The sequence below is a fragment of the Chelmon rostratus genome, chromosome 4 (genome assembly GCF_017976325.1).
Source record: "Chelmon rostratus isolate fCheRos1 chromosome 4, fCheRos1.pri, whole genome shotgun sequence".
NCBI classification, from domain to species: domain Eukaryota; kingdom Metazoa; phylum Chordata; class Actinopteri; order Chaetodontiformes; family Chaetodontidae; genus Chelmon; species Chelmon rostratus.
In genome coordinates this window covers 2,796,385-2,823,351 of record NC_055661.1, presented here as the reverse complement: position 1 = coordinate 2,823,351, position 26,967 = coordinate 2,796,385, and the positions used below count along the sequence as shown (strand labels likewise).

General features: G+C 41.8%; 1 protein-coding gene across 2 annotated transcripts in view; it reads right to left on the bottom strand.

The window, feature by feature from the left end:
• Nucleotides 1–698: 698 nt before the first annotated feature.
• mcf2l2 (MCF.2 cell line derived transforming sequence-like 2) overlaps nt 699–26,967 on the bottom strand; it is a 98,363-nt gene continuing 72,094 nt past the window's right edge. The window contains exons 28-35 of one of the 2 annotated variants that reach the window (XM_041934570.1): nt 24,625–24,720; nt 22,121–22,219; nt 18,834–18,905; nt 18,254–18,364; nt 16,380–16,489; nt 15,101–15,216; nt 7,281–7,354; nt 699–5,098 (exon numbers count right to left, since the gene is read on the bottom strand). In XM_041934570.1, the coding sequence (XP_041790504.1) occupies nt 5,007–5,098; nt 7,281–7,354; nt 15,101–15,216; nt 16,380–16,489; nt 18,254–18,364; nt 18,834–18,905; nt 22,121–22,219; nt 24,625–24,720 (770 nt within the window). In that variant the 3' untranslated portion in view covers nt 699–5,006. The remainder of the gene's footprint in view (nt 5,099–7,280; nt 7,355–15,100; nt 15,217–16,379; nt 16,490–18,253; nt 18,365–18,833; nt 18,906–22,120; nt 22,220–24,624; nt 24,721–26,967) is intronic. The other variant, XM_041934569.1, reaches the window with a different exon arrangement.

Here is a 26,967-nt window from a genome sequence, read left to right as displayed (position 1 = left end):
TCTGCATTTAGCTGACAAGAGAATTTCAGTCATCCTTTATTTGATAAACATGAACAAAATCTGGCACAAGCTATTGCTAACAAACAAGCTAGTCGAGCTGAAAAGTCCAGTCTCCCACTTTCTGAATGGGGAAATAAGTTGAACGAAGACCAACAGCCAGCTGTGTGTAATGTTTTTCTCCCTGTATTTCATAAGGCTAAACACGTCCTGTGCCTTCCTAGGCTGAGGATTTAGCTTTATTGAAGAGCTCAGACTGAATGTCGAGGTGCATATTATTCACTCATCAGTGGGGAGTTGCAGTCTGCTGAGTTTTGGGTGCTGCTCTTTGATGGATCACAGGACGTCACAGGAGCCACCCTGCAACCTGACTCCACTGTGACAGACAGGACGCCCTTAAAGCAAGCAGGAAAACACTTGACAGCGTTCTCTGTGTATGACTTGGTCCAAATAGTGATTACAAACAATCAAGACTGTTGCTCCAACTTCAATTGTCTCTCACACTGTATTTAGGAGTGCAGCATGTGAGAGGGATTCTCACATCTCAACTTAATAAAACCACATCTGACCCAAAGCCAGCTGTTGGGGACATGGGACGTGCATCTTCACTGTCTATCGTGCAGGAAGCTGAAATGAGGGAGACACTGAGGAGACATTCAGGAAGATTGTATTTATTAAGACCACACTATGCATGGGGTGAATACCAAACACCGTCTGCTGGTGCTCACCTGAGTACCAGACTGAAAAAGTTTGGGTAATTATTTTACTGTTCACTGTTGTTCTGTTTCCAAGTAAGTCTGGCTACCCTGAAAACATGTGACTGCATGTTTCTTGTCCCCTCAGACATCATCGGAGTGATGTTACCAGATCTCAGAAATCACTTCGCTGTGCACAATGTTGCAATTACCAATAGATAAACTGGTCATCAGACCAACGGAAATGAAACCCAATGTGAAAGAAATATTAGTTTTATTTTAATATTGTTCGCTTATTGCTTTCATTCCATTTGCCCACGTCCTCTCAGCACTCTATATAGTTGCTCCATTACTGCAGCAGTTCAGTGCACACCTACCATTTTAATGCAGCGCAAAAAGAGTGAAAGATTTTGAATAATGTATCTAATCAAGTCTAATTGAACCACCTGGGTTTAACACAGATTTTGGCCTGAGATACACAACTTGTTATCTTTAAGGTCCCTTAAATACATTTAATGGGATGACAGATTGTTAATGTTCTGTTTGTTCTTTAAATTATGAATTTGTGCATTACTTAATAATGCAAGAGCTTCAGTTCATTAATTGCACAAAAAGATATGAAAAAAATTCACCCCTAACTTAACTGATGGGGTCTATATAAACCCAGTACCATCAGTGAGAAGACTAATAGCTTCTGTTCTCGCTAAATTCACAACAGCGGTTAAATTTGGTAGGAAATGTATTAGATTACTGCATAGCAGTAGGAGGGTGCTGTTCCTTCAGTGCAAACAGAGAAAAAACGTTTTGAGATACTGAAAAGGCAAACGATGAAAGCTGTCACAAACCTCCAAAATGTTTTTCCTGTACAGAAATCCTGTATGGTTACTGCATTGTTTCATCCTTTTAGCTCACCTGGTTAAGATATCAAAGTCTTCTTACTCTGGTGGGAACATTCCTTCTTCAACAGGAAGCAACATGGCCTAAGTGTGGTCTGCATTTGAAATCTAGCACCTAGTATATGTATCAGATCTGTTTGCATGCATGTTTGTGTGGTATAATGGGCTTAGTTTAAAAGAACAAAAAAAAAAAACAAGGTGACAAAATCCATATTGTAAATGCATATTATCACAATGAACCAATATGTACATTACAATGACAGATTGTACAATATACAGACTTGATACATTCTATGATATAGTTAAATGGCAATTAAATTGCAGCAGGATGCAATACAATATAAATATTTCCTTTACAAAGATACAATATTTTTCATTTAACATAGGGTAAACAAAATATACAGCATGTTCAAGAGGAGTGTATCAATTTACAATCAGAATAATAGGAATGAATCTGATCTTTAATAGAGTCTGGCGTTCTGTTACAGATCTTAACCAAGTTACAGTATCAGAATATCTATCTGTCAGTCAATCCATCCATCTGCTGCACCTGCCCATCAATGCTTCATCCATCCATCCATCATTATAGTGACCTTTCGTCCTATGGGTCATCCATCCATCCATCATCCACACATCCACCATTCACCAGTCTATTTATACAACTAATCATCCATCCATGCGTCAGCCCATTCACCCACCCACTCATCTACGTGTCCGCCCATGCATCCTCCAACATTATCAATTTTTTAATTGATATTCAAGATCAGGGTTCTTAAACCCTGACTTCCAAAGACTGATCCCAGTTACTTACTGTAGCTTTCTAAAAGAGAAACCAATTCTTACATTCTGATATGTATTCAGTCATCAGGTCAATATTTAGCCTTTTGATATCCTTCTGGTTTCTTCTCTCCATTTCTAATAAGTTACAGGTAAATGTAAATCAAAGGAGTCGTCATCCAAACTGTCACAAGTAAGAAATGTTGGCGTCCTTCTTGGGACATGACATGCCATCTATGCATCTATGTAAATACAGTCGTGCTGTTTCAGAATTCTCAGTGAATAGATCATATAATTGAATCTATCAGTAGAAATGCAATGTGATGCTGAAAAAACTCTGAGGGAGAATGGTGTACAACGATACAGCAGTCATACAGAAAATGGATGTTTACCCCACAGAATATGCAGTAATAGGCTAACACTGATGGTTATTTACATTAACTAAGACGTCATCTCGGCCCTCTCCATGAATGAACGTTGAGTGTACACTGAAACCTATACAGCTGATGCTAAGAAACAGCCCGGGTGCTGCTTGCTAAAGAAGCATTTCCCTGAAAAATAACTTGCAGCAAATAGCCGAACAGTTCCCTGACTTTTCCCACAACATACCGTAGTTTACCTTAGAAAAAAAAAGACATGAGTGCGATCTGTCAAAGAAATGCTTTTCAGCCTACCTGGCTTATGGTGGTGACCCTCACAAATTGCTAACAAATGTTAATATCTCAGTAACAAAAACGCTGCGTAAGCACTTTTAACATGGTCTTCAAAAGAGTCTCATGAATCTGATAACGCTGTTGCAAAGCTGAACTATTGCTTGGATTCAGCAAAACGGCCCGGCGCTCAGACCCTTAAAGGAATTTCAAGGTTAGAATACAATCAGTCTGGTCTCTGATCGAGCATGTGTCTGACCGCTGCGAGCCATGAGCCACTATACGGATGTGGCGATAAATCAGCAGGACATGAAGGGATCTGTGTGCATGAATCCGTACACTACTCTGAATATCATCCATTGAAAGTGAGTGTACTCTTTGTACGATGCTATAAAGTCTACGCATCCCTCAGCATCCTTGCAAACTCATATCTGGGTTTCTGATTGCTGTTGATGAAGTGTTTACATGCACACAAGTCATTAACACAATGCTTGAATATGTTCTTTCTATAGATAGCAGCTGGCTTTCAGCAAAAAAAAAAAAAAAAAAAAGTGTGAAATGTTCTAAAGAAGCTTGCTAGTGAAAATCCCATTATGTAGAGATGAGTCCAAGTAGCATAACATGTCACAGAGATAAATCTGTTCCCTTTACATCACCACCCCATTCATCTAAAGAAGAGATGTGCTGCAGCAATGCTTAATTTCCATCAAAAGCCATTTGGCTTCTTCTGTCTGCTATTCACTGTGCATGTAAAACAAATACACTGGAAAACACATTATGATTGATTTATGTCTCACATGCATTTTCTGCTGGAAAGTAATTTAGCTGTCATTAGCTGATAAAAGAAATTCTTTTAGAATCAGATTCTCTTATCTGTTTCACTCCTGACGTAGCAAACTATGTTTTTTTAAGACTGCACCACCAATAAATACATTTTACACCCCCAATCCCTCCCCCCGAAAAAGCTGTTGTGTTTGACCACTAAATGTTAACCTCCTCAAGCATGATGTCTATGCAAAAAGACATCATTGAGACAATTACTTCATTGATAAAGCACGAGGGGACAATGATACAAATAGCAGTTTCTGTCCAAAACAAAACATTTTGTCTGCATAATTTAAAAAGGTTTTTTTTCTCCTTCAGCGTAGAGAAGGACGACTGGGTTATATCTTATAATCAAATATGTAATATCTCTTAGAGCATTTTGACAGATGATTTGCCAGTCTACAAGGTGTGAGAACGGGCACACTGGGATAACATATCTGATGTAACATTATGTGGATGCTCTACCAGGATGACGAAAGGCAAGCAAGACAACTTCTAGGTTCTTCTGGCGACTGCAGCCACTGTGAAGTGTCTGCACCCTGAACCTGAAAAGTTTGAAGCAGCAGAAGCAGGCCAGCAGAGGTGGAACCTGCTCTGAAAGAGTTTTGCTTCAGCGCAGCGTAGCAGCAAAACAGGGCACCTTGCCAAGGCCTGTTCACAACCAGCACATGGAATTCATCACTCTTCCCTAAGGTGATCCACGTCAGAAATGGGATTTGAGTTTTCAGGTATCCAGCCCAGCCACTCAGGAATTGCATTTTCTACAGAATGTAATTTGAATTCATCCAACTTTGGATGCAAAGTTCAGTGTCCATATCTGTTCTGTCTTCGGCGTTCCACAGACGACAGCTGGCACTTCCTTGAATGAAAAGTCTTATATGGCTTTCCCACTGTGGCATTCAGGCAAGTTAAGATTCCAGCTTTTCCCGGAGGCTTCACTGAGAAGCCTCAAAGAGTCGGACATGAAAAAGTACAGTTGAAAAACAATAGCAGGCCATATTTGTAGTAGAACATGAAGAACTACGGGTAGAAAACAAATAGTCATTGATATTGAAAGTCCAGCTTAGGAAGTTACAGTTGAAAAAACACTAGAGTTATCAGTCATGTTCGTGATCCAACAAAAATGCTTGAAGCCCAACTTAATGAACTACAATAGTAAGCCATGTTTATTTGCTGTCCTGAGACACATCTCCCCATGTGCTGGCTTCATTTTCGTCCGAGTCGGAGAGCGCTGCTGTGCACAGATCACTGAAGATATCTGGAAAAACAAAAAAGATTCAAGTCACACTCAAATTTAAATACAATTCGGTATCTTACTCTATAATATAGAAAACAAGCATGGGGACAAACTGTGGCATTCAAACACAGTGTTTAAGAGGAGGGATGCACAGCCTGGACTGCAGTGCCATAAAACATAACATACCACACAATGCAGCTTTAAGAGGAGTGTAAAACAAGGAGACATAATAGTGAGCCGTTCAATATTTGCAACAATATCAGCCAGTAGAGTGCTTAAAGAATTATAGGGAAGGCAGACATGGGCAATCAACGCAGACAGGTGAGGAGGCCTTTTTGTAAATGGGCCCCACTTAACCAAAATACTGAAGGTCAACTGCTAGAGCGCAGAGTTCTGTCCTCCTTAAGCATGAAAAAACCCTCAGAAAGTGAGGAGAAAGTGAGGAGGGCAAGCGAGGAGAAGGAAGGGATGGCTGTTCTGAAGAAGGGCGGACAGAGCTCCGTAACAAAACAAGCAAGGCCATGACAAACACTTCGAGGGCCAGCCTTCAAGTCGGCATGAGAGGGAGGAGATGGACGAGAGATGGATGGAGGACAGAGGGGACATTGAAGCAGGAGAACAGAGAGAGAGAGAGAGCAAAGAGCCCAGGAGTGGCTGTCCTGACTGAAACATGAACTTATCAACAGAGTATTGTGACAGAAACACTCTGTGTTCAGACTTTATGTGAGCGTCAGACTGACATAGAAGGTGTGTGTGTGTGTGTGTGTGTGTGTGTGTGTGAGTATTTTTCCACAACCCTAAATTCCTGTTTTAAAGCTGCTTTTCAGTGATATTGTCACTGTTGCTCAACACAGAAACACATGCTCTCCTGGATCATTCAAAGGCTAATGATTAGGACTCGAAATCCTATTTTGTGAGTAAATAAAAAAACGTATAGTGACTTTATTATACAACTGACTTCAGTTCCAGTCTTCACTTTATTGCATTGATAGCTGCCAAAAAACAAGTGGCAGCAGCATGTTCTACTATTGCTACTGCTACGACTAGAAAAACTACTACTAGTAGTTGTAGTTTACACTGTTACAACTATTGTGAATTTTGACTGAGCACCAGATGGGTTATACGTACTGACCCAGCTAACATACATTTGGTGTGGACAGCCAGGGGGGCTGTGACAATGCTGTCTGCACGTCATATAGGATGCATGGTACAGACTGGAAAGATTACAACTTGCATCATTAGACATCTGCACGTGGTTTTATTATTGCAGAGTTGGTCATTTGATCAAGTTGGATATATTGTACCTTTCAGAAGAATCTGTGGTATTCACGACTTGGATGTTGATGTGAACGATTGCTCGCAGTCAGAAGCTGGTAATTACGGTAACTCTCATATAACATGCATAACTGCTTGGCCAGGGAGGTGGAGGCAGTGGAGCAGGGGTGTGTGTCTGTGTTTGAATGCACTTTTTTTAATGGGAATGGAGCATGTTCAAGCTAGAACATGGTGTACGGTATTGTTCTACCATACTAGGTTTCTGTTATGGCCACAACTTTGGTTCTGAGGAATCTCAGTATGGCATAGCTGATGGCTCTAATGATTATGTTAATACTATGTAAATACCTTTACTATGGAGAAAAAACAGTAGGAGGTGCAAAGCAGAGTTGTAAATAGAAAACTCTGCCAAACTGGCCAAATTAATAAAAAATGGGCCCAGAATCCAAATTCACTTGTCATGAACAATGTTGTGCTACTATTACTAAAAAACCTTGGCCTCAAAACTGACAGAGAGAGAGACAGAGAGGGAGAGAGAGAGAGAGAGACAGAGAGAGAGAGAGAGAGAGAGAGAGAGAGACATGGTAAAAGTGGAGCACAAGCAATGTGCTGCAATCAGTGACATCATGCTCTGATTATTCAACTCAACAAGCCAAAGCTCCATCTCCATCCGCTCCATCCTTCCATCCAACCTAAACACTATGCAACAGACTCTCCCTCTCCCAGCAGCGGCCCGCCCAGGCCCACCCAATCCCTCCAGGCCCACCCAATCCCTCCTGGCCCAACTGCCATGTGAGAGAGTGAGGGAGAAACTGAAGAAGGCGGAGTAAAGGAAGGGAGGGAGGAGCGGTGGGTGGTGAGTGAGTGTGTTACAGCGAGGCTGCTAGTGGTTAGTCAGAAGTGGCAGTGTTGTTACTTAATGAGTGACCTCCTTCAGATGCTGTTTGCAGTATGCTGGACGGGACCAGCCCTGTCTCCTCTGTTAAAAGGTTCTTGACTAGCCTAGAACATGAAACACAGGGCAGGGGACGGTCTTCACTCGCTCAAGGAAGGAAAGGAAATACAGTGACAATTTATTTTACGTGTCCAATAGCTTCCTTATTTCCTAGAGAGGAACTGCAATGTAACAGTAGCTGTTACAATAACTTCATGATGAAGGAAGTTCTGGATCAAAGATACCAGATAACATAACTAACTGAATAAAAACATTACAGAATAATTCAATAACAGAATATGTAATAAACAATGGCAAATTCTCACAAACCTTTAAGTAGCTTAGTAGGCTTGAAAATGGGTTTGAAAAAAGCTTTTCTCCTTCCCCATTTTTATTAGATTTGACATTTTAGAACAGCAAGTATGAAACAACACAGAGGATTTACTATCACTAATATAGAATCAAGGATGACAATAGACATTTCACCATGGCACCAAAGTAACGCTCAGCTGAACTTACACAAATGCTAAGTTCTATTTTTGTGTAGATGCAAACGCAACCATGTGCCAGCAACAGGCTGCTGCCACAGGTTCAAGCTGAACTGAAAAGGGCAACGATGGGGCACAATAAATGTACTAACATCAGCCTGATCCCTGCCAACCGCTGAGATCCCCGAGGTCCAGACCTCCAGTCATTTTTACCACAGGCCACTCTTTTTGCTTCGGTTTCTGTAAATGAAAGCCATTTTTGTAGCCTAAGTGACATCATTATACGTGCATCTATGGATATTATGTGACACGACAGCTACAACATTAGTGAATACATCTGTGAAAGATTTGTCTCTTGACCTCCACACACCTGTCTGGGTGCCGTGACTTAAAAGGTGGGTCAGAGGACAGAACTCAACAGATTAGATTTGATGTTCTTGTGAAGTCTAAATGAATACTGAAGAACCACAACAGACAGGCAGCTTCCATAGTGTCTGCCTTGATGTGACTGCTCTCTAGAAACAGAGCGGCCTGACCGAGAGGAAGAAGCTCTGACGTGACTGACTAACATCACAACATGAAACAGACAATCCATTTCTTCCCGGGGAGTGCGACAGAGTGAACACTGGTGCACCGGGAGACTGTTGTTTTCCTGAAACAAGAAAGGGAAATGTATTTGTGACTGCTTTAGACAGTTTTAATTGAGGCTTAATGTGAGTGATTTGTCAGCTTGGCGCCGGGCAACGTCTTATTGAGCAGCATAATTGCTTTCGCAGAGCCTGGTTCCAAACCACACACACAATCAGAGATGGAGACGTGGAGTATGAGGGAGGGGTAAGTTCCACAAACCTGGAATCAAAACAACTCATTGTATGTCTCTTGAACGGTAGCTGATGAAGCATTTGAGCAGATGCCCTCACCTTTGAAAATATATTGGAGGATATTTGCATACGATCTGGATAAAAACATGTGAAAAGAGACCTAAGATGGATTTGTGGCTTTAAGCCCAGTATGACAGATATATGGTCTGAGTCTGATACACCTGTAACCACACCCAGCAGTGATGTCACAGCATCCTGGAGCAAACCTATACATCACTGCAGCAAGGCGAAGAGTTAAACCGCTTTATGTCACGCGCAGTATATAAAGAGTCAAATCACCAGGCAAGTGCCGAAATCCTGCAAAAAGATCATGGCTGTACCGAAAATCTTAACATTCTGATTCATTTTACACTCATTTATGGTGGAATTTAGAAGAAAAAGGCAATTAGACATGCTAAAATGTGGTGTACTGGCAGCTAAAAGTACTGGTAAAGATTATTGGGGAATGTTAGGGTCCCTCTCGGCCTCTCTATGTAAAGGTCACAATACCCCCTGCATTTACACAAAACAGAGACACTGGATTTAAACATAATTCTGGTATAATTTTATCTCCTAACATTAACAGTAACGGCCCAGATTGGATTGGGCTCTGTCCAACTCCGTGATCGGCCGTGATTCCTAAATCATAACTGTAATCTGCCTTTTTCCAGCTGAGCCACCAGCGCGCCTCTACCTTCTGAAAAGTTGACTTTGAGGATGTAGGAAGTTGCTGCAAGCCTCTGGCATCATACATCAGAGTGAAGTAATTCCCTCTTTATTCTGATCATGCTGTGACTTAGTGTTGACAGGATGTGGTCGGATGTGCTAATGTGCTCTCAGCCCTTATACAAATATACCACACACTGCCAACAGCAAGCCCACAGGGGGCTGCTGGGACAGGGATGCTGTGTGTGTTGTGGGTGTGAAATGAAAGCCTAAATCTGGAAAGGTGCAACACGCTGGTGGGAGGGCTACATTAGCAAGCATATTTCCGTTTGTGTTGGAAAAAGTGGCTATTAGTAGTGCACACACACACACACAGTTGTCCCAGAAGTCGATCTATACACACAAAAAGCATGCACCTAAATCCACGCAGACATACACCAACATGAACACACATGCACATGCATACAGGATGGTGTGTACGACCCACACAGCAGTCGCATTCTGTGAAATTCTGCAGCTGCACATTAACTTTGATTCACCAAAAAAAAACTAAAGAAAAAAAGGGAGGACTTATGAATTCTTCATTTTCCTCAAGTGAGGAGGAGAGACAAGTGAGAGTGAGTGAGACCTTTTAGCAGCAAAGCCCATAGCTGCAGACGACAGGAGACGGTTTTAAAGGCTGAAATATGCATGAGCTGATGAAAAATGAGCGTACTCAAAGCAAGTCGAGCTTTTATCTAACAGAGTATTAGTCACTTCCAAATGCAGAGAGCTTGCATGAGACCAAAACACTCTTTTAGCGGCTGATTCCTCTGGCTGTGTCTCCAGAAAGCCAGCAGCCTCTGAAAGGATAGATGGTGGTGGTGTGGTGGTGGTGGGCTTCATCTGAAGCCAGTGTGTTTTCACCGTTGATTTGGCAAAAGACCATTAGCATCACGTTTTGCTGTTGTTGTATCTTCCACTGGTTCATCAGGGTAATGTTACAGTGAATGAAATTTTAATTCCAAACAAGCCACACTGAGCCTTTAATCCTTGTAGAGAGAGAACAGGGCAGCAGAGGAGCAGCTGTTGCTACTCTCATTTCCTTTCTTGGGCTTGGTTGATTAATGAGGACCAATCTCAAGACCAGGGAAGCCATGGCATGGGTAATGATAACGGATAGCAGCCAGTGTGTGGAAAAAAAGGCCGTCCTTATGCAAAACTACATAATATCATCAACGCTGATACAATCTAACACAATCCAACATAACAGCTCTGCATCAAACGCTGCCTGTCTGAAGGCTAATGTTCGATTTTTCTCCGTGCTCTGTCAGAGAGGATGGATTCAACTCAATATCTGGGGCTGAAATTCATGATGCTGTTGTATTGCGCTGCATATTATAAGGTCCATCCATCCATTTTCTATATCCATTTACACGCTTCAGGGTCGAGGGAGGCTGGAGCCTGCCGTGTGTTAGACTAGAGGCAGGGTACACTGTGGGCAGGTTGGCAGTCTGTCATCACTGCTATGTATGGATTTTGTAAGGTGTTCGGTTGTTCCAGGGTTGGGAATTGCTTTTAGTTCATACATACATGGTTCTATTTTCTACATGCTCATATTTTTTTTTTCAATGAGCAGAAAAAGCTTGACTTCCCAAATTTGATTTGATTGATTTCCCAAAGTGTTTGTTGTGTCTAAATACAAGCAGCTGCAAAAGAACCATGCCAAAATAAAATTGCCTAAATTTGGCAAAATTTTGATTTAACTTCTGATTAAAGAATAAGTGAACACGGTTCTGAATGAGACCAGACATTTTTCACCAACATATGGTACTTGGTGATGAAAACACATTCATGGTTGGTACTTTTTTTGGTACTAACCATGAATACCCAGCACCCAGCACCCAGGTACAGGCGCACACAGGTTTGGACTGAAAAAACCTTTCCACAGATGTAGCTTGATGGCCAAACAAAAGATACATAAAGAAGATGATCCACCATAAAGAACTTTCCAGAGGACGTCTGGGAACAAAAATTTTATTTCATCAAGAGTCTACATCCTTTTTGGCTGCAGTCAGATGTGATCAAGTGGTCATCTTGGAGTGCTGTGGTGTTTCTGATAATTCTGCTCCTTCATACTCTATACATGCAGCGTTAGAGGTGAAAAAATACTAGAAACACTTGTATATAATGAAGTTCATTAATCTCCGCATTGTCATGTCAGTGCAGTCCTCATGTTCCTTTTTCAACCCTGAATCCAGCCCTCTTCTCTGCTCAAACTCCATTTGCATCAGTCTCTGAATCTCCTGCGTTCCTGGAACATGGTACCTCATTAGTACAGTGGGTACAAATTGAATAAACATTTACTCCATTTGGTAGGTGTTTCTTATTGCTATTCTTTTGTTGCATTTCATGTATTTATTTATTCTGTTCTTCTGCAAGTTACTTAAAGCTCAGTACATTTAAATGCAAAGCACAGCGAGCTCGCCGCCACTTGTAATGAAATGTGTTATATGTATAAGACTGCTTTTCCTTGCTTGAACTCATTTGTGCTCAGTGACACACAGACCTATTGGAATTTCTACGCTGGATCATGCAAATGCTGCTTCTACCATCCTCCCTGTTTTTCTCTGCCTTAGCTTCAACTGCTCATTTAATCTACCTCTAAAGTGCAATCACTAAGTGTGCTGACAAATAGTTCAAAACTGTCATCTATAGCATGATATGATAGCCTGCTTATCACACCTATTGTAGGTAGCAAAATGAGGTGGGAGAGGAGGGGATATATTAATGAAGCAGAGGATAAAGTCCATCTCTTGCAGTGCAGGGGACTAACTACCACTTAAATTTAGACTGCTTTAAAAGAATCATAGTACCAGAATATGAACAAAAAGAACAAAAAATGAAAAAATGTCACATTCTAGCCCTGATTAGAGGTGTTGTAAGACACACAAAAAAACTGAGTTTACTTTGACTGCACTTATTCTCTTCATATAATGTAAACCCAGTGTGACACCCTGAGGAAAAGACATTTTTACCCTGAGCTGAGCCTCACAAATAAGAAATCCTGCTGAGCTTTAAACCTCCCACAACCAGCTCGACCAGTGTTCAGTTACAGGCTGGTCAGGGGCCACGGTGGAGGGGGGCCACGGTGGAGGGGATAAGAGATTTCACCTTCATTAGCATTATCAGTCGGACTTTTACTTGAAACAGCATGAGACAGTAATGACAAAGACAGACAAACTTGATGATCAGTGAGAACTATGAGAAACATAATTACTGAAGACACCACTGCAGGAATAAAGAGAGAAAGAACAGACCCAGGCTGCACTACTTCTCTTTGCTCTGTAAGCGTTCATTCATGCTTCAAATAGCAGCACTTTGTCTGGAGGAGCAGAATGACTGCAGCTCGTCAGTGTTTGATCGCCTCCACATCTGGATGGATGTGACACAGACACAAATGTGTTTGGTTACCTTACGAATCATGATTTCATCTAACGAGGAAAACACACGCTGTGTTCTTTGAGTGAAAGCTCTGTGTCAGTGACTATCGTCCTGCAACACTGACCGTCCTCGGCGCAGATAGCTTGACTCTGAACATTCATCTTGAATTAGGCATTCAGCTCCAATCACAACTGTGTCATTTGTAGAACGCCAGTCAAAGGATCATGAAAACACATTGCTGTGTGCTCAAAGCCTCAATGTCACGATTTATGCTTGCATTGCTACCGCAGAAATGCGTTGCCGGCGAGGCTGCCACAGCCTGCTGCATCACTCTAGTACAAAATGGTGCATGAATAAAAACACACAATGATGCTATTATTCAGTGAGCTGATGGCTGAATGATTAGTGCAGTCTGAATAAAGAGTGGAAGGTAGCGCACAGTGCTTTTAGGGTCATTTGAGCAGGTTTCTATTGAAACATTGACACCAATATGGCCCATTGAGCTGTCCCATAGCAGCAAATGGCCATAACACAGCTGCAGGTGGTTGATAGAGCTGTTGATGAATGCCAATGAGTAAGTGATTGCTTCCGCAGGTGATGACTTTTAAAATTTGCAGCCTGTACTTTCTTTCGGAATAACATCTCAGCCACCTCCCATGACGGCAATTACAATTACAACCCGCCTACTGGCATTTTAGTTGCTCAACAAAGCACAGTTTTGGTCTGAGTGATAGATGAGGACGCAGTGTTTTGCAAGGTGATACAGAGTGTCCTCAAATGACCGGTAAGCCGCCTTGAGTCTCAAAACATCAAGGGGGAGCTGCGAGGAAGACTGAACATGCATGCAGTCGCACAACCGCAATGCCAGCTGTTTCAGACCAGTCACAGGATTAAGCTAAGTTATAGTTTGTGTATGTACAGCCACGAGGGTCCCCGTGTATGCCCATGCATGAAAGGCTGCTCACACATGTTGAAACAAGCATTATCTATCTATCTACCTGCCATGGTGGTGGAAAATGTATATTCTGTTCACTATTGATGGCTTGCCAATTTACTGAAAGATATTTAAAAAAAAATGTATCAGCTGGTTAATTAATTATTTTTCATTGGCACAGCGATTTATACCCTGCAGTAGTTGATAGGAAAATTCACTCCAACAGCTGCCTGAGGCTCTTCATGAGGGTCGCTGTCCAGCACGATCCCCTGTTGCACCAAACAGTTAACATCACTGAGTGAAGGCTAAAATACTCTCTTGTGTCCAGCTCTGATTCGAATGTTCTCATCTTTGTTAGAACAGTCCTGCAGGTTACTTAGAGGAAGCAGAGCCTGTTGCATTGCTGCTACAGTACAATGCATGGAGTTTGCTTTTTCAGACTGCAGGGTTTGATTCTTAATATCTAACAAATGTGGTTGGTACTAAAAATTATTTTGCACCTGTCATTTGTGTAACTATGATGCAATACTTTGTATTCATTCGTCATTAAAAAGTTAGTTATTATATCTAATAACAATCAATCAAAACAGCTGCATGTCTGCACTATAAATGCAGGTCTGAAATAGCAGTTATTCCAACTTTTCATGCTGAAGCATTGCTATAGCCGCTACTTTTCAGGTGGCATAATGTTGTGTCATTCCCAATATCACACTGGTGTAATGCTACCTGAATACTGCTTTTGCCTGCCGCTCACAACCGACCTCTGCCTCCACTCAGCCCATTTTCATAACAAACTCTTTGGTGCCATCATGGTGTCAAGTAAAAATAACGCTATTCACAACCAATCATAAGAATCAGCAATGCAGATACTATACCAGCAGCCCGAGTTTTCAGCAATGAATTGCTGAGTGTACAGAGACCGAAAACCAAATTTAAAAGTAAGCAGAAAACATAGTGAAAAGACTCTGTAATAGGCAAAGTAGGATCCTTTTGTTGCTATGGAGAATGTGCTTCAACAATAGAAGTCTTCTGCAAAGAATGCTGAGCAGGAAATATAAACTCCTTCGGAAAACTAAAAAAAAACAACACATTCCACAAATGAGGATGTAAACAGAGGACTTGCATGGTAATTATAGTTTATTGAGGGCACAAAGAGTGAATGAGATGCTCAACAACAGTGCCCTAAATAAAGTATAATGCAATGTCAGACTGTTTATTTTTGCCGTTCTTGTAAGAGGCTTGCTCAAAGTGGTGGGCTTATTTTCTCACAACTTTATTTAGGAGCAGGACGTGTTTGAACTGGCAGATGGGGGCCCACTTAGTCAGATTTCAAATATACGGATAAGTCAGAGGGAGCTGCAACCAAAGCAGGGAAACAGTGAGTGGGCAGGAACAAACTGACGGACTTCCCACAGTCCTACAGCGGAGCCAACTGGAACTCACCAGAGTCCGTTCTCCGCTTCCTCCAGAAACTGGACCAGGTCGCCCGTCTCCAGAGAGAGGTCGCGTGCTTCATGGGACTCATAGGTCAGCTGCACCCGGAAACGACTGCTGTCACCCTGCAGAAAGAAATGACTGTCAAACCCAGCATTTAGCCAGTTTCACTCAGCTCCAATTACAACAAATAGTTCCTCAATCTTAGCTGACTACTAGTTAAAATGGCAGATGTTCTCAGCAGCAGATTATGTGAAACCTGGTTTACATGTTTTCCATTACTCTGCCACATACAGGTCATTTGTTCGAGAAAGACACACCACCCTACATCAACACACTAAGATTGCAATGTGTTTGCACTTAAACAAAACCAGGTAGGCTACCACTCTGAACTGCAGTGTTCTCAAGCCTCTGTAAGACTCTAATGTAAGACTAATATTCACAGTATCGTTCTGATCAATACTTTTATATTGATCAGTGCACCTTCAAGGGACTCAAAAGGATTCGTATTTGACAGGCTGACTGCAAACTGCCTTCCCCTTGACAGGTTTGACATTACTATAGTTTGGTACAGCGTGGATGAGGATGAGGTTTTGATTATATCCAGACACCACACACAGTCGGTGTCTTGCCTATTCACTGTTTCTTTAATTTGCCATCTATTGCCTGATTCAAAAATGTCAATTCCTTGAAAGAGTGTGTGCATGAGTGCACCACTAGCATGCTCAGTGTGTGTGTGTGTGTGTGTGTGTGTGTGGCTCTCTACTGTACATCACACAGATTATAATGGATCTGGAAAGGCTGTCATACCCAGCAGACCTGTGCAGCTATAATCCTCCCCGTCTTTTGTCTCTCCTCCCTCGTTTCTTAAATGTCAAGTCGTCAGTGCACGCTGCTAATGAGACACATGTCCATGGGAAATAATTACGCAGCAGAGGAGTTCTCTTTCAGGGGCTCAGAAGGGGATTTAGCAGAAAAAAGGGGAAAGTAAAGGATGAGTGGAGAGGAAATGAGGGATGAGTGGAGAGCTGTCGAGGGACGGCGAGCGATCGTAGAGTGTGATGATTTATGGCAAATAGCTAATGTGACCCAGCAGGACTGGAATGGGACAGGTCGGCCCATTTTTCACTGGGGCTAGTGATTGACACTGTTGAGTCGTACTATCTTGTTTCAACTTAGAGTAAAATTATTTAAACTTTCTTTAAATTAGGCCCAGTAATGCTCCAAGTGATATCTGGGTGAAACTCTTCTGGTTTTCTGGTGAGCTGCAGTCTTGAGTGCGACCTACATTCTTATTGGTGCCTTCCTCTTCTGAAGAGTTGGAGGAGTCCTCTGCACTGGAGGGGATCGTCTCAAAGTCGTCTGTGTCCATGGAAGGGAGACGGCGCTGGGCCCAGCCTGAGCGCAATCAATACACATTATTAACCACCAATGTACTCATAAACATGGGCTATATTACTCTTCCACTTGGCAGGTGATGGTGCTTCATTGATGGAGAAGCACTGTCACTGTGGAAATAAGTAATTTGTCTTCATCATCATCAAAGCTTGCAATAATTAAACCTGTAGCTCACAGAATGACTGTAGAACAACGTAGCATGCAACAATCTCCAGTACTGCTAAATAATCCTAAATGCATGACAGAGATAACCCTGCAGGAAGGATTCAAAAGTGAAAAGTTCTGTCAAAGTTTAAAAATAAAAAAAAATCATCTGGCCACCCTGAAGCCTCATGATTGCTACGTGGGTTGAAATTAAGTTGTTACCTTGTTGTGTAGTAGATATTTATCACTGGCTATTTGCTGGTTGCTGAAACACACACACTTGGAAAACTTTGCTTGCAACAGAAGATAATTGCAACAAGGCGACCTCTTCTGGTCATTGAGAGTAATGGCAGAAGGCCAGGGCTGATAGGTGAATGGGTTATTGCAGTGGTGGAAGGACATTAGAGGGTGCACAGAGCCAGCAAACCTAATGAATCCTTTTTAAATTTGATTGTCAAAAAATCCTATAAATTAGCTTTTACTTTTATGCCTTTAATATGACTTTAAGTGGAGTTATACAGTATGAAATTGACCCTGACAATGAATCTATTTTGTATTCTCTTTCCTAACAGGCTTCATCCCAGCTGCATACAAACTAATTCAAAACTAGTTTTTTTTCCTGATCTCGCCTCCATGTAAGACAAGTGGGCGTAAAAAAGGCGCAGAAGACAGTGACTGTCTGAGGAGCCAACCAAGATCCACACAAGTGAGGCCACCCCGTTTGTATTTCCCACACTACCAATAACTGTAGCTTACTGTTGAGAGCACCACAGACTTTGTCTAGCTTTTGAAGAAATAAAGATTAAATTAGGTCTAACAGTTGTTTTATCAATACACACTGGACCAAATTGGGAATGCATTTCAGTCGTTTGAGCTCCGACCTTATTCAACTTCTTCCCCTTTACATTTACATAAACAAGCAGTCAGTAGCAAGATGGCATGCGAGGCTAACATAGAGACCACTTTATATATGTGTTACTGCATATATATGCATTGCATGCAGGCATTACAGTGCTAGTGCATAAGCAGAAGCCCTCAGTGCTTCAATCACCGGCTGCTTGATAGCGGCTGACTATGACACTGGAGACTGCCGTTTGCATCCCATCTCCAACCAAGAGTCAACACTTTATTTCCACCATGAGGGCCTCAGCTTTTCTTTAACCGTCTCTGTCCTGGTCAGGAGTGTAACAGTGATATTTGTCCCTTTGGAAGCACTGACAAATGACCTTTTTTGTTATACAGGTATGAGAACTTGTTGATCAGCAGGACTGATGTGGCTGCAGAACACTTGGACTGTGCTGCAGAGGCTGTTTGGAGCTATTTGATTAGCACGGCTGGTAACAGGTGATGGAGCTAGAGGTTGCCTTCCATCTGAGTTTTTCGTTAATTCTAATCTGAGGGTAGAAACCAATGCGCTGCGGAAAGAAGATGAAGTTACACATCTGAAAACGTTTCAGATGCCTAAAATTAACAATATGGAGTAAAAGACCAAAACCAAATAATTAACCAAAACAACCAACCTCAATTTTCTCGGCAACTTAACACACGAAACTGAAATCAATTCCACCAGAAATCAAGCAGACAGACGACGGTAGGAGATGAGCCCTCCTCTGCAGTTACCTGGTTGGGAGGTGGATCTAGGGACAGCTGAGGTGCCGCCAGCAGCAGTAGCTGTGCTGCTAGTCATGCTCTGACGCTTCCTGACCGCTGCCATAGCGCCACGCAAAGTATCTGCAGGGAGGCCAAATGCTTTATATGGTATAAAGCCTGTCCATTATGACCACCACTCAACATCATCAGTCAGAACCAAAACGTAAAACATGAAGATCCTGAGAGATAAAATGAAATTCAGTCTGTCTAGCTAGGAGAGCAGTGCAACTCTACTCATGCAGAAATCAAACAAGTGGTCAACAGGCCTGAAAACCAATAAACCCATCGTACACCAAAACTACAACTAAAGATTGTGTCTGATACTCTTTTCAATGCTCATGCATTTTAAAACATCGCATCACAAATCACAGCACAGATCAACACAGCAGGCAAGAAGAGGAAACACAGAAAGTGAGCAAGCACACAAACAAGTGCACAAATACACACACACCACAACTAAAATAAAAAATGCTTAATTAACCAAACGGGCTAAAAGGCCGGGCATGCTCAGCCCTGTACATCACATGAATATCTTGGCATGTTCAAGTACCTTCATAACCGAAAGGAGTGGGATCGCTCTTTATCTCATGTCTCTTGCTCTTTATGCTAGCAGAGAGTGGACCTGGCCAGAGGAAACAACAAGCAGCCGGAGGCTAAATTAGACACAAACATTTATTGCATACAGCTTGACCCCCAAAAATCCCTTTAGACAACATTTCAAAGTCCCTTTTAGAAGTGAGATGTGTAACACTGAGCTTCCATCTGTTAAAGTAAAGGCTTCTTGTCATTCAGACACAGTTATCACTTTCATAAATGTTTGTTATGACTGAATTCAGACCATTATGAAAAGAGCTATAATTCTCAGGCTGTGACTGCCGTTCGGTACACAGAGGAAGAGATGTGACTGCTGGAAAATGATATCAAGAAAAACGAGCGTTCGCACTTCTTTTTTAAAACGGCTTTTTGCAGTTGACTGACTGTTCGCCTCTGTAATTAATGATCGCCATGAGTGTTGGAGGACTGACGAACCACCAATTCTCACTACTCTCAGCAGCTCCGTTCTCACCAGGTGCATTATTTTCCAGATAGAATTAAAATTCATGCTGCCTTCACTGCTTCATCAAGTCTGAGAAGGCCAACACAAAGTGAAGAATGACAGGGTGTTAATAACTTCTCACGCGCTGTAAATAAAGCGTTTGCTGAATACTCGTACTGTAAGCAGTTGAACTGTGCTTCTTATTTGTGAGGACAAAAATAAACAAAGCACATTTTTGGGGCTCATCTAGTGTGATGGTGTTGAACACAATTTCCTCGACAAGTTAAAATTGGCTCATAAGTATCTGTTGGTTTAAACTGATTTGATTTCCTTGCACACACAAAAAAAAGAGTGTCTTTTTTAATATGACAGCATTAAATTCAAACCTGGGCAGTGCAGGCAGTGCTATGTATAAATTACTCAGTCCTACCTGTTATGACTTTTACAAATAAGTGACTCAAGGGCTTATTGAAATGTGGGAGTGTCATTTAAAAATGCTGGAACATTTGCAGAGTGCAGTGCACGTCTGAAGGGGGCTCAAAGCATCATTCTGCTTAAGTAGAACTTGGGCGTTATTCTATTTTAACTTTTTTTTAGTTTTGACCCTCTGTTATATCAGTGATGAATCTATTGTGGGCTTAGATCAAGGGTGATACAAACACTGCTGCAAAGTCCCGGGGGGTAAGACACAGTCACTCAGACAGGTAGGTTGTAAACAATTCAACACATTGACCAAATTATCCAAACCACTGGATTTGGAGGTAAAGCAGAAACTGAAACCTGAAATAATCTGGAAAGTGTGCACACACAGTTCTGGTAAATCAGTCAAATGGTGTCGGATGTTTACAGAGAGTTTGGGTAGTTATTTTTCACTTTTAAGTATTAAGTTTGGAACTTAAACTCATTGTCTGACTGCTTCTTGTCCCATGTAGCTTTTTTTAGCAATGTCTTTTGTGTTGACAGCAGACCTCTTGACTGGCCCTCATAGCGCAGGTGTTACTAATAACATCAACGATGGCTCTGTTCCATTCGAGTGTCCCAGTAAGCCATGACAGTGTGACAGTCAGCCAGCGTGAACAACATGAAGACCTTGAAACTGAAGCAGCTGAATTCATTCAGCCATCACTCGTTTTATTATTTACACCTGTGCTTTTCCTACCGTGACATGTCAGAATGTCTTCAGTGGTAAAGGCCTATTAACTTGAATGTGAATGTGATGTTTTTATGGCTGTTGAATGATGGCCAAATCTATAAAAACAAGACACATTTTAAAGAGAAAGGTAATTATCCTTCCCACAGTTGAGTATGTGGATGGGATTAATAACGCTGAGATTAACAGAGGCAGTCACACCAGGGCCAAGGCTGTAGTTAATCAAGACACAAACATGTATAGAGTGACATGCAGCATATATACAGCACAGGCACAGTGGGGGGTTTCTATTGTAGCAATCAAGTGTAGAAGGCAGAATGCAGAAGGTGCCCGAGAATTAAAATCAGAGGCTAAAAAGCTACAGCCACATTCCCGACCGAGCTCTTTACAGGCAGCGTGAATCAGGCGTGCGTCATTGAAACACCCTCGACCGCATTCAAGAAAAGAAATACAATGAAAGCAGAACAGAATGAGTGGAAATAGTTCAAGGGAAACTTTAGCAGCTCTCTCCTGGTGTTTTTAATTCCTCCCCTGCCTCTGCCTGGTCGAAAATGAACTTCTCATCTGTATTCCTGCAGTAAATTGCACTTCTGCTGCCACTTTGAATGTCACCCTACACTCCAAATGTCAGCTTATCAAAATTCTTATTTCCTTATTGTCGCTTTTTAAAAAGAATATGTATGTCTACTCATTTGCAGCTTTTTTTTCCCCCTTTTAACATTGTTTTCATTCTCAGGAGAGGCTTGACTTTCTCTATGCATCTCATAAATTTCAAGAGACCGGCAAATGGGGAGAAGGTAATAAGAAAATGGCTTTTTTGGCCCCCACTCGACACATGCACACACATACACATTTAATTTGAGTGTGTTTCGGTCATGACTGACCTCAGGATGTATGAAATTGTGAAGTCTTTGTTTAAAAATGATGGATGTACTAAAGGACAAACCTACCTAAACATGTTTTCTCATTGCTTAAATGGAAATAAAGTACTTCTGCCTCCAAATTAACCTTGAATATAGACAGTATGTGTGTGTCAGTTCTTAGCATTCATCCTACTGAGATATACTGCATACACCTTACTGGACATGTAACCTAATGTCTGTATGTTAGCTGATTTTTAAATGTATAAACTTGCTTTTAGCTTCCAATCCTCGGGCACACAGCATTGTATTAGCAGCATCACTGAAGGACAGGGACCACATCATTTTGCATCCAAACTGACCAATGCAGGTCAGTTTTAAATGTGCTACAGCTGACCTGACGAGCTAGTTAGCTAAACATGTTAAGGCACAGGACAAGACGTGTCCATGCTCGGAGCTAAAAGGGAGGCGTGTGCAGGAAAGCTAAGGTGGGTTGTGGCTGAAAGTCCACAGCTCTTTTTGTGTCTGTTGCAGGTTGCTGGTAGTTAGTCAAGCCATTGGCGGGGGCACAGTGACAGTGGTGTTAGTGCTTTATATTTCTTTATACTTAATATTAGAAATGAAATGGTTTCCCTAAAAAACAATAATTCTGCATAGGCAGATAAATAAGAACAGAGAGCACTGTCATGAAACTAAAAAAGGAAAAACATATCAATTTCTCCCTTTTGGATACAGAATAGAGACAATATAGAAATAGCAAAACCTGGAGGCAAGAAGAGCTATACAGGTACCTTTTGTGCGTCTTGTGGCGAAGGAGGAGGAGGAAGATGAGGTGAGAGAGGAGGTAAGAGAGAAGCGGCGGGTGACCTGTGTCTCCTTAGCAGCTGGCTCTACAGCCGGAGAGGGGTCAGGAAGGAGGAAGAGACGTGGAGAGAGACCAGGAAGGAGCGACAGAACGAGCGAAAGGGAGCAAAGGGCAGGAAAGGGAGAAAAATGAAGAGGCAGAAGAGAGTGGACAAAGAGACGAGGCATTACATAGAAAGCAAACCGAAGAAGAAGAAGAAAAAAGTAAAAGCGGAACAGAGAATCTAAAAAAAGGTTGCTATTGGCTTAACATTATTAATATTCTATTTCCTGACACCACATCAAAACACAAGGCTTTTAACCCCTTACTAGGGTTATATAGATGAGACATAACCTACTTCATAATAATAATAATAATAATAATAATAATAATAGCAGCATCAAGCAAATGGAAAGAGGAAACAGGAAAATTAATGAAGCAATGTCAGACAAATAAATCAAAAATACAAACATTGACCTGAAAATTTCAACTCAAGTTCCTCTTACAGTACTACTCGTGCCTTTACCTAACTTTCAACCTCATCTAATGGTCTTCCTCAGCGGAAGCTTTGGTCATGTGACAACAGGTGGTTGTGGGACCTTGGGAGGAATGTTTTTGGAGCGTTCCACAGTTCCCAGTCTTTTGCTGCTCCTGAACCAACTAGTTTGAAACATGTTGCTGCATCAAATTCAGAATAAGCAGATGTTTACAAAAATCAATGAAGCTGATGAGGTCAAACATTAAATATATTGTCTTTGTACTGTTTTCAATTGAGTATGTGTCAAAAAGCAAATTAGCAAATTCTCACATCCTGTTTCATTATGTTTTACACAGCATCCCAACTTTTTAGTGTAAGATAAACATTAAGTGAAAAATCACCCAAATCAAAAACTTTAGTGTTAATTTTGGACTTGAATATGTTGAAAATGGTTTAAAGTGTCAAACAATCTGTGATGAAACAGCAAATATCACATTTGTCATGACTTCAGGATCAACATGTCTGATGACCACACAAATGACTGGTGTAGAGGTTGTTCAGATTTTACTGTCTGTGTGCAGTTGAGTGACATCAAAGGGGGGGTCACATTAGATTGACAAAGTAAGAACAAAGCACAAAGCTTGTCAGTCATCATGAACTGTGGAACATCTTTCGGTGTGAATGTCAGAGTGCTTGCATGTCACAGGGCGGAGCAGACAGAGTTGTTCAGTGATCTAACGCGTTGGGTTTCTTGAGCAGACATACGCAGCAGTGAGACACGGGAAGCTGTAGAGAGCACTCCTGTTAATGGCGAGTTTATTCAGCAGGAGGACACCTGCCATCGACTCAGCATTGATTTCCATCTCATACAGCAGACAGCGCATTCATCGCTCAAGACACTACTGTGAGTGTGAGTATGTATTGTATGACTAAGTGTGTATGTGGCTATTGGACTTATTGTTTGAGGACCAAATAAAAATCCAGCCCTTTTTAGGGATGAGTTCATACTTACATACATAGGATTAGAATTCAATTCAAGTCTGTCTCAAGTATAAATATAAAAGCCTGATTCCAATAGAGGCCTGGTTCTCTCTGCAGTTCATGTGTTTGACAATTTATAGCATTGCATTTGAAGTTCTATAAAACAAACTTCTACAACATTTCTCTTTCACTTCCTTTCTTCTTAAAGTTGTTGGACTACAGTGATTTCTGAATATCTTTGCTTGACTAGTGATCTGACACCAGTACCTAACCCCTCCACCTTCACTTATCGCTCTCATTAGGAGCATGAGTGGCTTGAAGACTGACCGAACTGCTGCGACATAGAAAGCAGAACCTGGAATCACGGCCCATCCTCCTCCAAAAATGTTAATATGCTTCCAAATGTCAACGGGGCTCGAATATTAGAGGGTGACATTTATCGCAGCGCTGTGCCGCAGAACTTAGTCTCTCAGTGGTGTCACCACTGCCTGGCAGATTCTCTCTCTCCTGTAGTCGCCCTGTCTTCAAATGCTGTCTCTTCAATAGTACCCTGGCTCTCGTCTTCCTAAATCACAGTTCCCTTGTTGTAGTGTGGGCAGATGCAGACGATACTGACATGAACAGATAAAAGGGGAGTAAAGGGAGAAGTGGCCTTCATTATGCTGAGACACTGCGGGCGCTCAGAGAGATCCGCCGGCAACAACAACACACTGGAAGTGAAATTTATTCTGTATAACATCCGAGAAACAAAAGATGAGAGGATCACAGCACCACTGCAGAATGGAAACTGAACTGGAAGGGACAGAAGCAAGGTAGACACTGCTGCTGTTCAGGATGATGATGAGCACCATCCTGATGAAGATGATGGTGACAGCAGTAATGGATGAAGGGAGCAAAGAACAAACGATGAGGACGGTGTCGACAGAAATGCCAGTGATGATGACGATCTTGATGAAGGTGGCATAAGCGAGCGCTGCATGCGTTGCTTTTACCTGCTGGAAGAGACCTCCTGTTTGAAAGCCCCTGCAAGGTGAAGCGTTTCCTAGCATTAGCAGCCGAGTGGCCTGATTGGCTGGCTGAAGCATCAACTAAGTGGGAAAGCAAGAGGGAGCAGGAGTTAGTAAGGCAGGGAAAGAAGAAGAAGGCTTTGAGTGTTGTATGAAGATGTTCCACGTTGGTGCAAAATGATGTTTCTGTACCAACGTCTTTCTATCAATAACCCGCTTTGGTATGTTTGATAGTTGTTTAACAAAATATGCCAAATTGTGCAATGCATCAGTGATAACTCCAGAGCTCTGGATGACTCAAGTGCATAGCAGACATTTTTTTAAATCAATCAATGTTGGTATATGTCACAATATAAATTAAGCCACTATTTCTGTTGACCTTAATGATTGGCTTCAGCTTAAAAGTCCCCATTAGTAGATTCAAAACATTATATTGCCATTATGAGCTGCAAGAAAATAAATAAAATAGAGAAAATAAATAAAATGGCATTCAAAAGAAAGTATTCAAACAAAAACATTCTTGTCAGTATAAATTCTTGAAATGTTTCCAGCCGGGGAGGTTAGGGTAAGTAATGTTCATCACTGTTTTTGACTGTGTGTATTAGCACCATGTCTTGCATGTGGAATGCATTTAGTAATGTCACAGTTTGTTGCAGAGTATTGCATAGCAATAGTGCATTGCTGCCTGCTCCAGTGGATGGGTCTAATTCCTGGTGTTTGAAATTCTGCACACTCTGCAGCTTTATTGGGTGATAATTAATTTAATTTACAAAGACAATCAGAGAATGGGATAAAATTGTTATAATATATATATAATATAGTTGAGACCACCACACCAATGAACAGTGACAAATGGATATATATCCGTGTAACATAGTAGGATTAATGGTAAAGGATTTTGGTAGAATTGGTGAATCTTTGAATATGAATAAATTTTGCTTATAAATACTTGTACTGTGGTTTCATCACAGCCTCATGGCACAGACTCTGGGAGGAAGTAATGAGAACAACTTCGCCCTTGCTTAAGAACTGTGGCTGAAATGCCCTTGAGCGAGGCAATCAGCCCTGACTGGCTCGAGGGGAGCTGCTCAATAATGCCCAATTGTGAGATGACGGAGAATGAATCAGGGTTTTGTGAAAAAAGAATATACACATAAGAATGTAGTGTATACGAAGAGCAGCCTGTCAGCAGAAAAAGTCAGCAGCACAGAAGAGAGACACTAACTCAAATCAGTCATCCATTTAAACCTCCTGCTCATCCAAGAAAAAGTTATTCAATATGAAGTCACTGTAAAATACTCTCCCAGCCTTGCACTATTCCGATCTGTGCGTCAGAGGGACTCATCTATTCCTGCTCGTCTGAAGGCACAACAGAAACTTCACAGCATAAAGCTAAACTCAAACAGCTCTGTCATTTCGGACCAATAACACATCATCTACAGAAACAAACAGCGAGGTGACAGAATGGAGTGAGGGAAACGAGAGGAGGCGGAGGGTTGGGAAGAAAAAAGGAGAAATTGTTTTTTTAGAGAAGGAGGAGAAATGGGCAGAGAGGACAAAAAGGTAAAAAGTAGCAGGAGCAGTGACAGAGGGAGAGAGTAAAAGAGAAAGAGACAGAGGAGGAGGGGAGAGACAGAGAAAAGAGGAGAAGGTGTGAATGGATGCGAGGAGACAGGTGTGGGCCTGGGCAGTTGGTTTTATAATAGTGGCCAGGCACCCATTTGAGGGGTGAGACCAAAAACAACAGCCGCTGTCAACTGTCCCTAACCTTTACCTTCATACTACCAGTGGGGATTGGAAGAGAAGCGTGTGTGTGTGAGAGAGAGAGGTAGTGTGTGTGTGGGGGCATAATGAATCTGAGACTAAGTCAAAACGACAGGAGGCATCCTCCACAGCGGTCTCCAGGGAACCACTTTTTTCCTTTTTTCCACTCTTTCCTCTCTCCCTCCCATGTATCACTTCCTTATTTGCCACCTTCCTAACCAACCACCTCCCTTCATGCCTCCTTGTGTCTGCTAGGTTTCCTTCCATCAAGTCAAGGCGTAAAGAGAAAACAAATCATACTTTATCTACTTTGAAAATTGTGTGTTTTTACCAAAGGTGAAGCATGTTGTTACAGAGACTATAAAAAGTTGTCCTAAATTTACCCACAATCAGGACGTTGGAGCCACACAAGCCTCCAACTGTTTAATCCACACCTCCAACAACTGTCCAGAACCAGCCGTCCTTTCAGCTGCGCAGGGGTGCTGAAAAGTCAGCGGTCAGTGCCGGCCACAGTGTTTTCGGCAGGGTGACTAATGTCAGAAATACTGTCACAAATACCGATCT